Here is a 14,595-nt window from a genome sequence, read left to right as displayed (position 1 = left end):
TAAATATAAATAAATAATATCTGATTCAGAACTTGAGCTGATATCTTTGGTGCATTTTATTTAACTATGGTGAGGATTTCAATGAACACTTATAAATAAATATACAAAAAATAAATAAATACATTATTAAAAAAATACATTAAATCAATCTAAATTTGTTATAAGATAAATAATTATAATTGGAGATTTTTATTATATATTGTTAGAGTGAAATAAACTGACTCTTTCCGTGAAATACATTTTTGGTCGTTCTGACAACCCCTAGACATCATTCTGTGGAAACACTTAATATACGCTGACAAAGAAAGCAAAGACCAAAACTGGTTCAAATGTACTTAAAGATTGAAAAAAAGAAATTAAATAATATATAACAATATTAATAAGATGATAACCTTTTTTTGATTGTTGTCTTATTTTCTTTTAGGACAATGGTGACAAATTTTCTACCACAATTTTCCTGTGGTAATTTGCAAGTTACCATGATATATGTTTGTAAGGGAAAAAATGAATTTAATATGAATGTAGTCAGTATAAATACTTGACCAGCTACTGCAACTCAATATTTTATTTAATATAATATACACATTTTCAATTTGACACAAAGTTTTAAGCGCTTTCTACAAACAATGAAATTCAGGCAGAAATCATGAAGGATATTTGCAGCTGTCTGATACATATTTTAAAGGCGCACAGGTCAAACATTCAAGTGAGACATTTTATCTTGCCTTGGCTAAAATATTTGTATACAGCATCAGCTGAAGGTCAATTCACTTGACGGTTGACACAAAAGGAAATGCTTTAGGAAATAATAATACCTGCTCGGCTCTTGGGTGTCCACTGCGACAGTTTCCCCTTTGGGAAACTGCTTTCCCCTTTTTTCACATTCTTAAGATGACTCTCCATTTCAATCAGGCAACTGTATCAGATACGACGCTGATCAACCAGGAAGCGTCCTTGACATGTCTACAGTATGCTTGTGACAGTGTCACCCAAAACAAGCGTCTGACAACCCGTCTTGCCCCTTCCCCTCAGCTGTCACAAAACCGGTTTCTCAGCCAACGTGAGAGGAAGCTGGAGACTTTACAGATATACTGACAGTCACCATAAACGTCAGCTTCGATCATACTTTTGAGGTTTAATGCACATACAGTAGTAGTAGTAGCATATACAGTAGTATAAATATATATATATATACACACAGTATATAAATACATACTTAATTCTGATTGGCTTAAACGGTTTTAATGCACAGGTAGTCCCAGTCAGTTTGATCAACGTTTGAAATTAACTGACATGGATTATTTCTCTCTCTCTCTCTCTCTCTCTCTCTCTCTCTCTCTCTCTATATATATATATATACATATTTTATACTGTATAAGTCTACATTTAAATGACCAAAGTCACACTCGCCTTTATATTTAACAGGATTCAGCAACTCTTGATCAGTCAACCAAATAACTTCTCCTTTTCTGAGCATCTACATGGTGTCACTTTCCTGCAAAGTTCTGCTTTTCAGTTCTTGCTTTATGGACTGCACAACTGAAAGCAGTCTCATGGGTGACAGTTTGAAGCAGATCACATTGTTATTTCTGTACACTATTCTCAGTAGGAGACTTCGTAGGTGGTGGTGAGGTCACTGATCATAGAGACAATCCGCCTTTCACGAAAGACTGTAAAGATGGATAGCATAACACAAAGGGTGAAAAGTGAGAAAAAAGAAATCACTGTAGTATGGGAATTGTTTCTCTTAAACTCTGTGATGTTAAAAGAGAATAAAATTGAGACCAACGTCTCACGTTTGTATCGTGAAATATAAAAAGAGATCTCAACCATGTCACATTTGCATGGATTACGCAACACCTACAATTTAAAGTTTCTCATGAACAAAACCAAATTATACAATTATTTTTACAGACAACTCAACAAAGGTCTTCATTTCATTTCTCTAAGAATAAAGCAAGACATCAGAGCATTTAAAAACTCAACTTAGATCAAGAGAGACATACAAAGACCAAGCGAGAACTGAGGTCTTGTGATGTGTGTGAACTCTTGCATGTATCTTTTAACACATTGACCAGACTTAACACGTCTCTAATACAGTTAAGAGCTACTTTTCTGGTTAATCTGTCTTGTGTATGCTGGATGCTTCGAACACAGCACACATGCAGATCTCCACCTGCTTCCATGAAGCACCTGAGCTGCTCCCATAACCCATCTGCTTCTGTGTCTGCGCATAATCGCTTCAGAGCAAGAACTGACTTAATCGTAACACATCCTGTTTAAATAGATTAATGCATTAGGTTTGATCTCTTACACAAAAGCACTCTATACACATACACAGACGAACGGCTCATTCGCACAGAAGCATGCGGTGTGTTGCGACATGTAAACATTAGCTCTTTTTTCTCTGTCAAAGTGCTCAAGTGCATCGTCTGCTGCAGCAAACCAAAGAGTTTCAACAGCCACAGCCCTTCTCAACTGTGGTCAGGTTTGTGCCGAATAAAATTAGATGTAGTCTTTAAAATAGAACTGACCTGACGCGAATCGTCCTCCGATTCAAGAAGACAGCCGCCGCATGCGTCTCCATGTATACATGCGTGTGTAAGATTTCCAAAGCAGCTCACCAAAGAAACACCCGTCCTTATCCAAAGGATCACGCCAGAATGAACAGCCCTCTCATGAGCTCTCTCTCTCTCTCTGTGGCTCTGCCGTCACACTCTCTCGGCATCTCTCTCTCTCTACTTGCTTTACTCCACCTCTCTCCCTCGCTTGCTTCTCCATGCACACTGTGTTTTCCGTTCTGCTTTTCAGCAGCGAGGATAATCACATTCCAGAGGAGAGACAGCATATGGCAGGAAACGCTTTATACGTTCTTGCCAATATGCGCGTGTGAGCGTCGCATGGACAATTACTCCTATTGTGTTGCTGGAGGAGATGACTGCCACAAGCTCTCATCGGCTGCCACCGGAGGGGTGAGGGGTTTGGAATAGGGGTGGGGTAAAACTTGGGCGGGGTTACGGAGGAAAACTAGAAGAATATTGATGAGATGATGCTGTGAATGGCTGTCTATCAAGGAATCGGTTGGGTCGCAGGAGCTCATGTGTCGTTAAAATTCAGCGGAGGTGCGAAAATGAGGCTGATTTTATTGGAGGGCACGCACCGGTCATCTGACGAAAGGACCGGGCCACATGGGAGACAGTGGTAGAATACAGATGACTCAGAGATATGTGGGGGAAGGGGGAAAAGAGAACGGGGAGGGGGCACCGTCACCACCTACAATATTCTCATGCTTTCAATTGTTGAAACAAAGCCAAGAGAGAAAAAAATAGCTTTGAACAACATAGTACCATGGGATGTGTCGTAGTACCATGGGATGTGTCATAGTACCATGGGATGTGTCATAGTACCGTGGGATGTGTCACAGCACCATGTGACACTGGTATTGTTCTTGTAATGTAGCTCACTTGGTATCGCTTTGCGATAGCAACACGAAGGTCATGGGTTCGATCCCAGGGATACAAGAAAGTCACTTTGGATAAAATTATCTGGCAAATACATAAATCTGAGAGAAGTAAGTGTTTACCCCGTTACCATGGTGACCCGTTTCAGAACTAGATATCACAACTAAAAAAATGCCCCACTTGGGGGTTGCTTACTGGTTTATTGTCAGGAGCCTACCATTATGTCTCTGATAATCTGCACCCTAAATAGATAGGGTTCATTCTTTCCCATTACAATGGTGTCTTTACTGTAGTTATTAAAGATACAGAGATAAAGTCTCATTAGGGTCCAATCTGAGTGATTTCAGGGTTAACTAAGGGTGCGTTCACATATGCCATGTTTGGTTCGATTAAAATGAACTCTGCTGCAAATGCTCAGTTAGTGCGGGTCATTTGTGTAAGTGTGAACCCTGCCATCCGAACCTTGGTGTGTACCAAACAAGTGGACGGAGACCGCTGAAACGATGGGTCTCGGTACACTTTCAAATGAACTCGGCGCGGTTCGCTTGAAGTGTGAACGCAACACGGACCAAAGACATTGAACCGAACCAAAAACCTAGGTGATAACAATATTCGACCAGGAAAAGAAGGGATTTGGTTATATAAAAGGAGTGTTTATTACATCTGTGCTTGTGCATGTAACAGGAATTCCTGGCGCCGTTTTGACTGCTTTAAACACTTCATGAGGTCTTCGCGAGTTACCAGCTTGCTGAAAATACCCTCATATGCGCAGGCAAACACCGAGCATGTACTGTATAACCCAGCACACAGCATTGTTTTGGATGTACGGCAAATTCAGTTTTAAAATATAAAACATAAAAGCTGTCCAATCATGTTGCTGTTTAAATGCCATTCTGAACACGAAGCAAACCAACGGACAGTTGCATAAACATAGCCGCCGTGTCTTAACAACTAGTCTCACTAACTTGCAATTAATTAGGACTAATAAGTCTTATCTTTCAGATTTTGATTAGACCAATCTACCTTTTTATGTGACTGATTTAAAGAAGTTATCACCAGTTTTGAAGAAAATTATATTACTTACTTGTAAGACTAGTCTAAGCAGTATATTCAACCGGCCCCATGACTAAATTGATTTCTTTTTTGGTCCGGACCAAAATAACCAAAATAACCAAACTAAAAATAAGAGCGCACCCTAAATGTTAGTTTACGAGAAATGTAGTTCTCAATTACACTTTTGTTGAGTGTGTGGGAATGAATGAAATTGACTTCCTGTTTCTCATATCAGCCAGTACAGTAAAGCACTGTGTAAAGAAACAGCTCTGTAAGTAATTATATACTTTACAGGAAATATTTAACGGAACGCGCGATTAAGCTTGTAAAAAAAAAACTGGTGTGCAGACGAATGCTGGTTTTCACTTCTCACCCGACTGCATGTTTCCATGCTGATTTTTAGTGATGTGACGATTGCACGGTGGTTTAGAGATGCAGGAATGCTGAGGCTTATAGCCTAAGGTCAAATCATCATACTGAATTCCAAACATGCTCGCATGCAAAACATACACAACAGTGCTTTATAGAGTCCTGTTGTAACACTCTAAAAGTGATTAGCACATTTTTTGGAACATGCTAATTCAACCAGTCAGACTGAAAGGCCTCTTTCCGTTTTCACTACTCCAGCTTGAACCTTTGTTTTATTCTCTTTAAGGGGTCATATGGCGCAAATACGTGTTTTTCTGTGTCTTTTGTGTGTTATAAGTTGCCCATGCATGAATTAGACACGTAAAATTGCAAAAATTTAAGTGTTGGAACAAAAGATGCATTCTATCTTAAAGCGCCTGCTCACCATGACCTGCCTGAAACGCCTCGTGTAACCACACCCCCACAAATCTACATCAGTTCGTGGTATGATTTGACTAAGACCGCCCAAATCTACACGCAAGTAAGATGGACGTACCTGTCAGCACAATTGCTTTGGAACCTGATGTTCCAAATATGGTAAGCGGCGTTACAATTACGTCACAAGCTTGCAGTGTTCGATCAATCACTACGTACTGGTTAACTGGCCAATCATAGCACACCACGCTTTTCAGAGCGATGAGCTTTGTAAAAATTCTGCGTGTTTCAGAAGGCCAGTGCAAACAGGAGATACAAAAATTCAAGTTTTGTGGAAAATACTGCTTATTTTTTAACCTTAAATACTGTATGCACATTGCATTACATCGAAAACAATCGATAATATTTGTTTTAGCAGCGTCATATGACTCATTTAAAAACGGACACCAGCATCCATAACATCCTCTGACAATGCACACGACTCTCATCTCCCCCACTCTCAGCTTCCTCTTTATTCTGTGGCACACTCCTGGTGTTATCTCCAACTCCCATCAATACATCTTCAGTCTTTTCCTCCCCCATGTCTTTTCATAAATGGAGCCTCAGGCCATGACTTTAGACCACCAGTATTCCCCTCAGACTCTTTTAGACTGGCTCTTTCTCATAGAAGATTTTAACTAAACTGAGTGATGACTTTAAACACAGCCGGCTGCCAGAGATAAACAATTCAAATCCATCTTATTTATGTTTTAGAGGAGCATATTTTCATTGACATTCAGCTCCTCTAAAAATTTACAAATCAGGTGACCTAACCGTCATGTTGATTTTCATAAGACAAAAATACACTATCCTGACAATAAATGTTTTTATTTTGAGCACACACACCTGACCACATAAACAAATATACAGATCGATACATTCCCAAAAATGGCAAAATGGCTCCGAATCAACAAAATCTTTTTTTTATTAGAGAACAAATCTACTATGACATCGGGCATTAAAAACACTTTTACAGATTTCCTGTAAAAAAAAAAAAAATAGACAAATACCTAAAAGTTTATTTACAAAAAAATGACACAACTATTTTAAACTTCAACACTATAAGGAATTTCAGACACGTTCAGAATCAGTTCACACAATACACAGCACATTGTTGTCTTTCATTCTTCTATAATGAGTGCTGTACGTGAGAGTCAATGGAATGAGCCAAATAAGTGCTGTCATCCATACACAACACAGTCTGGTTTACATTTGTAAGAGCGCCTCTGCCCCCTGCTGGACAATCTGATATGTGGCCTTCTGAGATCTTCACATATTCATGTTTTTATTTTTCACTTTTTCATTACAGAAGTATCCGAATGTCGGAATACTTACAGTTCTGGCTAAATTCAAACATAAATGCAATAACATGACAACCTGGGCTTACAGGTTAAATAAGGGACTTCCAATCGCTAAAAACAGACTGCTTATGTTTCTTTTCCTAAACTGTCTGTTGTCAAAATGCACACAGAGACAGGAAATAAAACAAAAAGAGGAAAAAAATGTTATGTTCAAGGTTAGAAGCAATGTGGAGGCATTCAAAAATAAATTTACTTTAACCAAATTAAGTAGTATACACCGCATGCAGCAGCTGGTAGAACACATCTACTCTTACTCTTCTTTTTTCAACATACACACAACACAAACTACTAACGCCTACTGGTCAATTTGCACAGAAGAACACAACAAAGACAAACAGGGCTAGGAAAAGAGAGAGGCAGAGAGAGGCTCTAAATGAGGGGCTGATCCGAGGCAGAACAGGAAAGACTGAAAAAGGAAGTCACGTCATTCTTCAGGTGCATGTAACATTTAGTAACAAGTTTGTTATTTGAGCCTGTGGCTGTTCGACCTGGGAGACCCGAGTTTGAGTCCCGGCTTAGTATCCTTTCCCAATCCTACTCCCTTCTGTCTTTCCAATCTCTCTCCTCTATCCTCCAATTAATAAAAAAAGGCAAAAAGCCAAAAAAATTAACAAGTTTGTTAAAAGCACCAGACAGTAGTTCATCCCACAAGAAGTACATTTGCATCTATTGTTCATCATACCTTTAAAGGGGTGATTTAACGCGGTTTCATGCATTCTGACTTCTTTACAATATTAAACATGCTGGCTTCTCATGCTTAACATGGTCAACTTGTCATAAAACGAGTTGGACGTATTACTTAGTATTTTCGCTCGATACCAAGGTTTGTATTGGTTTCGGAAAGTTTTTTTTCGAACATGAAAAACTCTTACCTAACAACTTTTCTTCGTCCCTTCCCTCATTGGGCAATTCTCCTGGAAAACCACACCCACGGCAAGACAAAAGAAATAGCCCGCCCACGAATCGACAGAAGAGCGATAGGAAGACCCGCTTACCATCAAGATTGGCTGCGTTGCGGGCCTGCAGTTGCAGATCGTTACTCTTGCCAAAGTGAGAGAAGATGAGGTGTGTTTGTTTGTTCACAGCATTTCAGTCATGGATGTTATATAAATGGTGGATATAACGCTGGATTTGGAGATTGTTTGAAACTGATAGATGGAGCGGTCCCTTGCCGGACATGAGCCGAACATGAACCGGACGGGGTAAGTGAAACTAAGTCATATGTCTGTGTTTTGTTGGCAATCAGCACATATGTGCATAATGTAAACAACACAAACTTCTAGTGAATCAACAGTTATGCAGGGATAATGCGATGATGTATTGTGTGCTCTTGACTTAGTTCCTCCCCCCACACAACCCCAGGAGGGTTTTTTTTCCCGCAAATAATCGTACAGCTGTATATATCGTTATCTTTTTCTTTGAAGATATGAAGTATGCAACACTACTCTATAGGTAATCAAGATTAATATGAGATTGGCAGAAACTGCGCGCTCAACCAGACCTTTAAGACTCATTTGTGAGGGCGTTCTGATAACCTACAGAATAACTGCAGTGTCAAATTGACCACAAAAGCAAATTCAATCTTCAGATCTGAGAAGGGATACACATTTATTCTGCTTTGGTTTGCGACTGTGTCTCTTAAAAAAAGTCCACATAGCCATTATGTCTCTAGGTAAAGAAACACAACATATTTGAGCATTGTACCAAGTGCAGATTAAAGATAAAAAGACTGATTGTCCGGTTTACATAAACAATGATTTCACATCTAAACTGCCTGTCTGTGCCCCAATCTTGAGGTCAGGTTTCATGTGTGTTTTTTTTAAAGCATCTATGAGATTTTAAAGCATTTTTATAGATGCAGGATAAGCTCTCTTCAAACAATTTTCACAAAGTTAAAGGTAATTCGTTTTGTTTATATGGCTTATAAAAATACACCAGAGAGATGATGTTTGTAGTTGGACCAAGAGCCAGCAATAAGTCAATGAAGATTTAGATTAGTGAACAAAGCTTTAAATTCATTTGTGGGGGGCAAACGTCAAGGTCAATGTATCTGGATTACACCCCAAAAAGCTGCAAGCACTGTATAAACAGAAATGTGTGTTTAAATACACACTGTTTTAAGTGAAACTACTGAGGTCTTAAATATATGTTGTTTCGAAGTTGGCAAACTCTCATTACACAATTTTTTTTAAACAAAATCCTAAAAGAGACATACACGCCAAATAGCATGCACACTGTTAAAGTAAATGTAAAAAAGGTCATATTAGAAAATTTCACTCCATTTCCTTCTTATTATATACCGACAGTGCAAAATTCATACATGCAACTAAAAGTTTGCTCTGTTCACTGACCCTTAACACACCCTTAAGCACACATTATAAAATTCTCGAGGTTACTTCTAGTAACATTTTTACACAGCTCACACTTCATCCAACAATTGACCAACTCAAACAATTGCAAAAAGACAACATTACCTTTGGATGGCCAAAACCAATACTTCCGACGGTACTTCATTTTTCTCAATCCACTCCCCATCATACATGGATGCAGTTTCCTACACATCAAATATTTTCAGCTTGCGGTGGGGGGACATCAAAACTTGACCAACCCCTGCCTATGATACTATCTGGACCGCCACTTTCCATTATTCCATTATTCCATTGATGGCATGTTGGAACTCATTAAAGTGAAACTGTTCGAGCACCTACCGGAGACAATGCGGTGAAGAAGAGCTTTCCTGAGGCCAAAGCCCATGAAATCCATCACTAGTCATCAGCAGGACTTCCACACAAAGAGACCAGGTAAAGAGCTGAGTTTAAGACAGTGACAGAACCATGGGGAAGGGTCCACAGGTTCCACAAAAGGACAGAAAAGAAAGCTGGTCGAGAAAGTGAAGCCAGGCTTCCTGTAACTGAATAGTGGACAAAAATATCCACTGTCCCTGCTTCCTTGAATCCTCCTCTCCCTTCCTTTCTCTTTACCGATACTTTAAAAATGACTCCTCGTCAACAAATCATGCTTTGTCCTTGTTGCCAAAAAAAAGACGTTCCACTAGATTCTGAAGTCTGAGGATCTGAAAAGGACTGTAGGTGGTTGAAAGAGGTTTTAAACGTCTACAACATCAAGGCCATGGTGAAAGAGGACTGTGTGGTGCTGGAGCTACAGGAATGCCCTATTCCTCCATCCTGGGGGTGGGTAGGACAAAACTCAGGAAACTCCAGCTTGGTGCTTGCTAAACAGATGAATCAGAGCCAGGTTTATTAAGAGGAAGGGCCAGAAGTGCCCTGGGGGGAGGATTAGAGTTATGTAAGAGCTTTACCACACACATAATAATTCCTATTGTGCTTTTTATTCTTAAAGGTAAAATGTGATTCACGAAGAATCAATATCCTGACTTGTTTGCATATCTTATTTTATATTTGGTTAATAACATTCGTCTTTTATAATCTATAAAATAATATGACTTACATGAGTAATACCTTGCGACACACATCCGTCTAGCGTGCATTGTGTTCTTGACAATAGCCAAGAAAGGAATTCACCGCCACATCAGAACCTGAGCAGGATTTTTTTTCTCTCAGACAGGATGTGGGTCATTTCTGATAGACCTTGTCTAGAGGATTTTCCCATGCATATAAACAAGCCACAGAAAAGACAGCAACAACTTATAATAACTTATAAGCCTAACCCTCCTAATTTTTACGTAAATGTAAAATTTGACCAAAATTTGACCAAATATATCTGTTTTGAAAACTAAACAGAAAGCAATTTATACTTGATTGAATTCGAGCACGAATAACCTTTTATAGTAAATAACTTGGAAAGGATTGCAAGTCTGTGTCTCTAACCATTAGAACACAACTGTAGTTTGGTCATCGATAACTGTTGTTTGGTCACCAAAGTTCATCAACACATCATTTTGTGTTCTGCAGAAAAAGTCAAATAGGAGTAGTAAGACATGAGGTAAAGGATGAAAAATACTCTTTTTAGGATGACATATCCCTTTAAAAGCACTTTTGACATTGGCAAACCATAATTGTGTTACACTGCCACCTGCTGGATTTAAGTGTTATTGTGTCTTATCTCTCATGAGGAGGGTGATGTTAGCTCCTTAAAACTATTATGCGGCAGATAATACAGTATATTGAAGCATAAATCTCAGTTATTGCTGCTGTGCCAGTATGTTCTGTAAATCATGTTGTGCAGATTACTGGAAATGAATATTGTACAATGTTGGAATAACATTCTATTTCCTGTGGCAGGAGCCCAGCGTCCTCCAACATAAGGCTAAATATTTACTGGAGCATAATAGAGGGCGTCTCCATGAGCTAAATTCAGCACATCACAATCATATCTCTCAAATCGCAAACTACAGCCCAGAAACTCAAGAAAATTTGAATTATAATCAATAAACTGGTGGATCCGATGATGTACGTCTGCTTTATTCGAGTGCATCCTCTAATACAGGGATTTTCAAACTGGGGTCCAGGGACCTCCAGAATATTCTAGGGGGTCCCCAGAAAATTTACGAAAAAAAGAAAAACACATTTGAAAAGTCAACTGAACATTATTACGGTTTAATTTAAAAGTGTTCATATTTCTAATCTCTTCTTACATGCTACCGTACATGACATGCATGCTTTCAAGAATTGTTTATTTTTTATCTTTACAGTGAGTTTCCTCACTACAGGTGAGCTTCCCTTTATTTCACTCACTGGGCTTTATCATGTAGTCTTTGCAAAGATCTAATGAAAATAAATCCGTTCAGATTTATACATCCAAAACTACTCATAATTACTCTTATTTCTCTGCACACTAAATCTGAGAAAGTTGCTCCCTGAGCTCTGTTCCTTCTGCTGTCTCTGTACACAATCAAACCCATTGTATTAATCCTCTATATACAATAAGCCTTGTGTTGTTTTTTTCTCAGAGTAATGGCTGGAATACACTACAAGACTTTTAACATCCGAACAGATTTATAGACATCATACACTTCCAGACATGTTTAAAGTTTCAGATAGACACACACTAACTGATCAAATCTGCAGACTGGCACAGACTTTCTGCAACAAGTCCAGACTAAAGGTCTGGGCAAAATCTTGTAGTGTGATTTAGCCTTAAATTGCAGTACAGTGGAAAGGCAAAAACATCCCGTTCAGCCCAACATAGCACCAATGGCTTAACCAATGACACGAGTCTGTATCTGTTTGTTCCGACATTGGAAGAGGAATCAAATCAGCTGAAAAACAGCATTTCTTTTTGTTATTCTATTTGGTGCACAGAGTCGACCCACTTCCCAAATAAGCTATTTTGGCTGACAGTGGCAAATAAACTCCCATTTCTACTGTCAACCAACATGACTGCACATGCACAGTAGCCTCTAAATTCTTAATTCACTGGGTAACAGCAGTACAGAGAGAGATTGTACAAAAACAGAGGAACCCCAATGCCAAGACAAGACCCACTGCAGTACGGTCTCTTGAATAGATCCCAGTACCAAAGATTCTCTGTACTGATAGTGAATAGCCTGTCTGACAACAGAATATGGTATTATTGATGAATACATTGACATAAATTGTCGCCTGTTCTCCAAAGCATTTCATTCAAATGCTTCAATTTTCACAGAACTACAATACTTTTATTTAAAGTCAAAATCTGCACACTGACATTGCAGTACTTTGGCACCATTCTACTGTGGTACACCAGCTTGCTGTGTTGTGTCTTGACTGTGTCCATTTCCGTAAACATATGCACTGACTCGGTCTTCATGATGTATAAGACAAAATAAGATCCATAAGACAATGTAACAGGAATACTGTTGAACATTCCATGTCCCTAAGCTATGAAATTGCGCAATCTGGTTAGACATACCAACTCGGAGACGATGCCTACTGACAACACTTGACCAGTCGAGACTTGTTCAATCTCATTTCCGAGAATAGGTCTCCAAGGTACAGTAGAAAAATGAAACCTGGTTTTTATTACAATACATTTGCCATATGCCACCTGCGCTGTCATAGATTAAAACAACCCAAGACATTGCTTGTAAGGTTATGGCGCACGACTTCAAGAACCCAGAACTCACCTGAGCATTCCTGGCGGTCCTCCACCTCGTCCCCTGCGCGCTTCTTCGGTTTGGACTTCCTCTTGATAGCGTTTCTCCTCATGTCACTCATGTTTTCTTTACTTCGTTCCAACATTTAAGACGTGGTTTGGAGCAAGCAACAGCCGAGTTTCATCCTCGTTCACAAGCGCGGTGTTCGCGCGCGAAGCATAGCCAAAGCGCGGTCGTTTGCGGGATAAGAGTTTGCAAGAATGTAGTGTTAAGCAATAAGTCTCGCGTCTTAGTGTTTTCATGAGATTATTTGGCTAAACTTCATGTTACGTCATAGCAGCGCACTGTACTGACTGTTATCGCTTTATCAGAGCGCGCCGCCGTCGAGCGCACGCGCGCACAAACCGTATCACCGCCCTCTATTAGCGGGATTGGTGCAGTCATTTCCTCTGTCCCATAACCTTCTGCTGTCATTTTGACTGACTCATCGAGCAAAGACGTCATACTTTATAATTTCCTGATGTTACCCGTCACAACAATTTCTCAATGATGCTCACCAAACTCTTACGCAATGCACAATTGTGGTTATGGACATAGCAAACAATAAAAACTTCGCGTAACCATTTAAACAAAAGATAATGTAAATATTTAATGTAACACTTTGAGATGATGAAATTAATAAATTGTGGAAGGGTTTGTGAATCTTACTGGCAGAGTAGAGAGATGCGTTCCTTGCTGGAAAAACATTGTAGTATGTTTGTGGCATTATTCCAATATAATTAATTGGCCAGGTAACATCCCAACAATAATCACATATAGACACAATTTTAGTTTCATTAAAAACAAAAGAGTTCTCATTATATGCATTAAGCCCAATTTGATCGTTCTGATGTGGGTTCACTGGTCTGTTCCTGTAACTTGAGACTTAAAGGTACACAAAAAGCTTTTATCCGCACTTACAAAACATTTGTACGAACACGGCTTCCCACAAAAAAGACAGGACTTGGCATCTACTGTTTTAACATTTAATTTCACAAAAAGTAGGGTGCTTTCAAGTAAACTAGGACACTTAAAGTCATCTTAAAGTCTTAGTAAGTGTCCCAATTTAAATGAATTCACACTGTCACTTATGACTGTATACACAGAATTCATTCTACTGCATGATCATGCTTTATCCAGTACACATCTTGTGAAAGCAGGGTTATTTGTCCTAAAGTTATTCAGATTAAGAGTCAGAAGATCCCCCAAATGTAGCTGTGTGTGGTAAATAAACCCAGTTGCTTTAAAATAAAACTCCTCTGGTTGGAAATGTTTCAAAAGAGACAAATATAGCCTAAACCACAGTATAAATGGTTTAGAAAAGAGAATAGAGAACAGGAGGATGAGAAAGACAGTGAATGACACCATTGATCTTGCATCCTTCTCCTTTGTTACAGTTTTACAGTTTTGCTTTAACAACGTACGGATTGTGTTCTTTAGACACTCTCTGGGTATGTGTAATCTGTAGGAGTGAAAATGTGTTTTGTGGTTAAGGCTCTATTAAAAACACTCAAATCTGACATCTCTCCTACAGCTGGTACAAATCCCAAATGTTTCGTAACGCATAGATCATAAAGCATTTTTTCTTTACACAGTATAGAGAATTACTACATAACTTTAAGAGAAAAAGAAAATGGACAAAGAAACAGATTGTATACTGTAACACAAACATGGCTTTTATGCAGCATGGTTTTTCGAGCAGAACTGAAAGTAAACCCACATAATGTTTAAACTAAGTAAACTTTACTCCCTTAAATAGACAAATATTTGCATGATATGACATCACTTTAGCAATAAATAAGAG

At 38.9% G+C, this 14,595-nt stretch overlaps 1 protein-coding gene across 5 annotated transcripts in view; it reads right to left on the bottom strand.

Moving 5' to 3' along the window:
- The window catches only part of fgd4a (FYVE, RhoGEF and PH domain containing 4a), a 36,583-nt gene extending 23,448 nt beyond the window's left edge, over positions 1-13,135 (bottom strand). The window contains exon 1 of one of the 5 annotated variants that reach the window (XM_056765565.1): positions 12,783-13,135. In XM_056765565.1, coding sequence (XP_056621543.1) covers positions 12,783-12,897 — 115 coding nt within the window. In that variant the 5' untranslated portion in view covers positions 12,898-13,135. Of the gene's footprint in view, positions 1-815; positions 959-2,534; positions 2,891-9,171; positions 9,300-9,405; positions 9,837-12,782 lie in introns of those variants that run through there. The other 4 variants (XM_056765569.1, XM_056765568.1, XM_056765570.1 and 1 more) reach the window with 4 other exon arrangements.
- Positions 13,136-14,595: the final 1,460 nt, after the last annotated feature.

Source organism: Triplophysa dalaica, chromosome 14 (genome assembly GCF_015846415.1).
Source record: "Triplophysa dalaica isolate WHDGS20190420 chromosome 14, ASM1584641v1, whole genome shotgun sequence".
NCBI lineage: Eukaryota > Metazoa > Chordata > Actinopteri > Cypriniformes > Nemacheilidae > Triplophysa > Triplophysa dalaica.
This window is presented reverse-complemented; position numbering and strand designations above follow the sequence as displayed.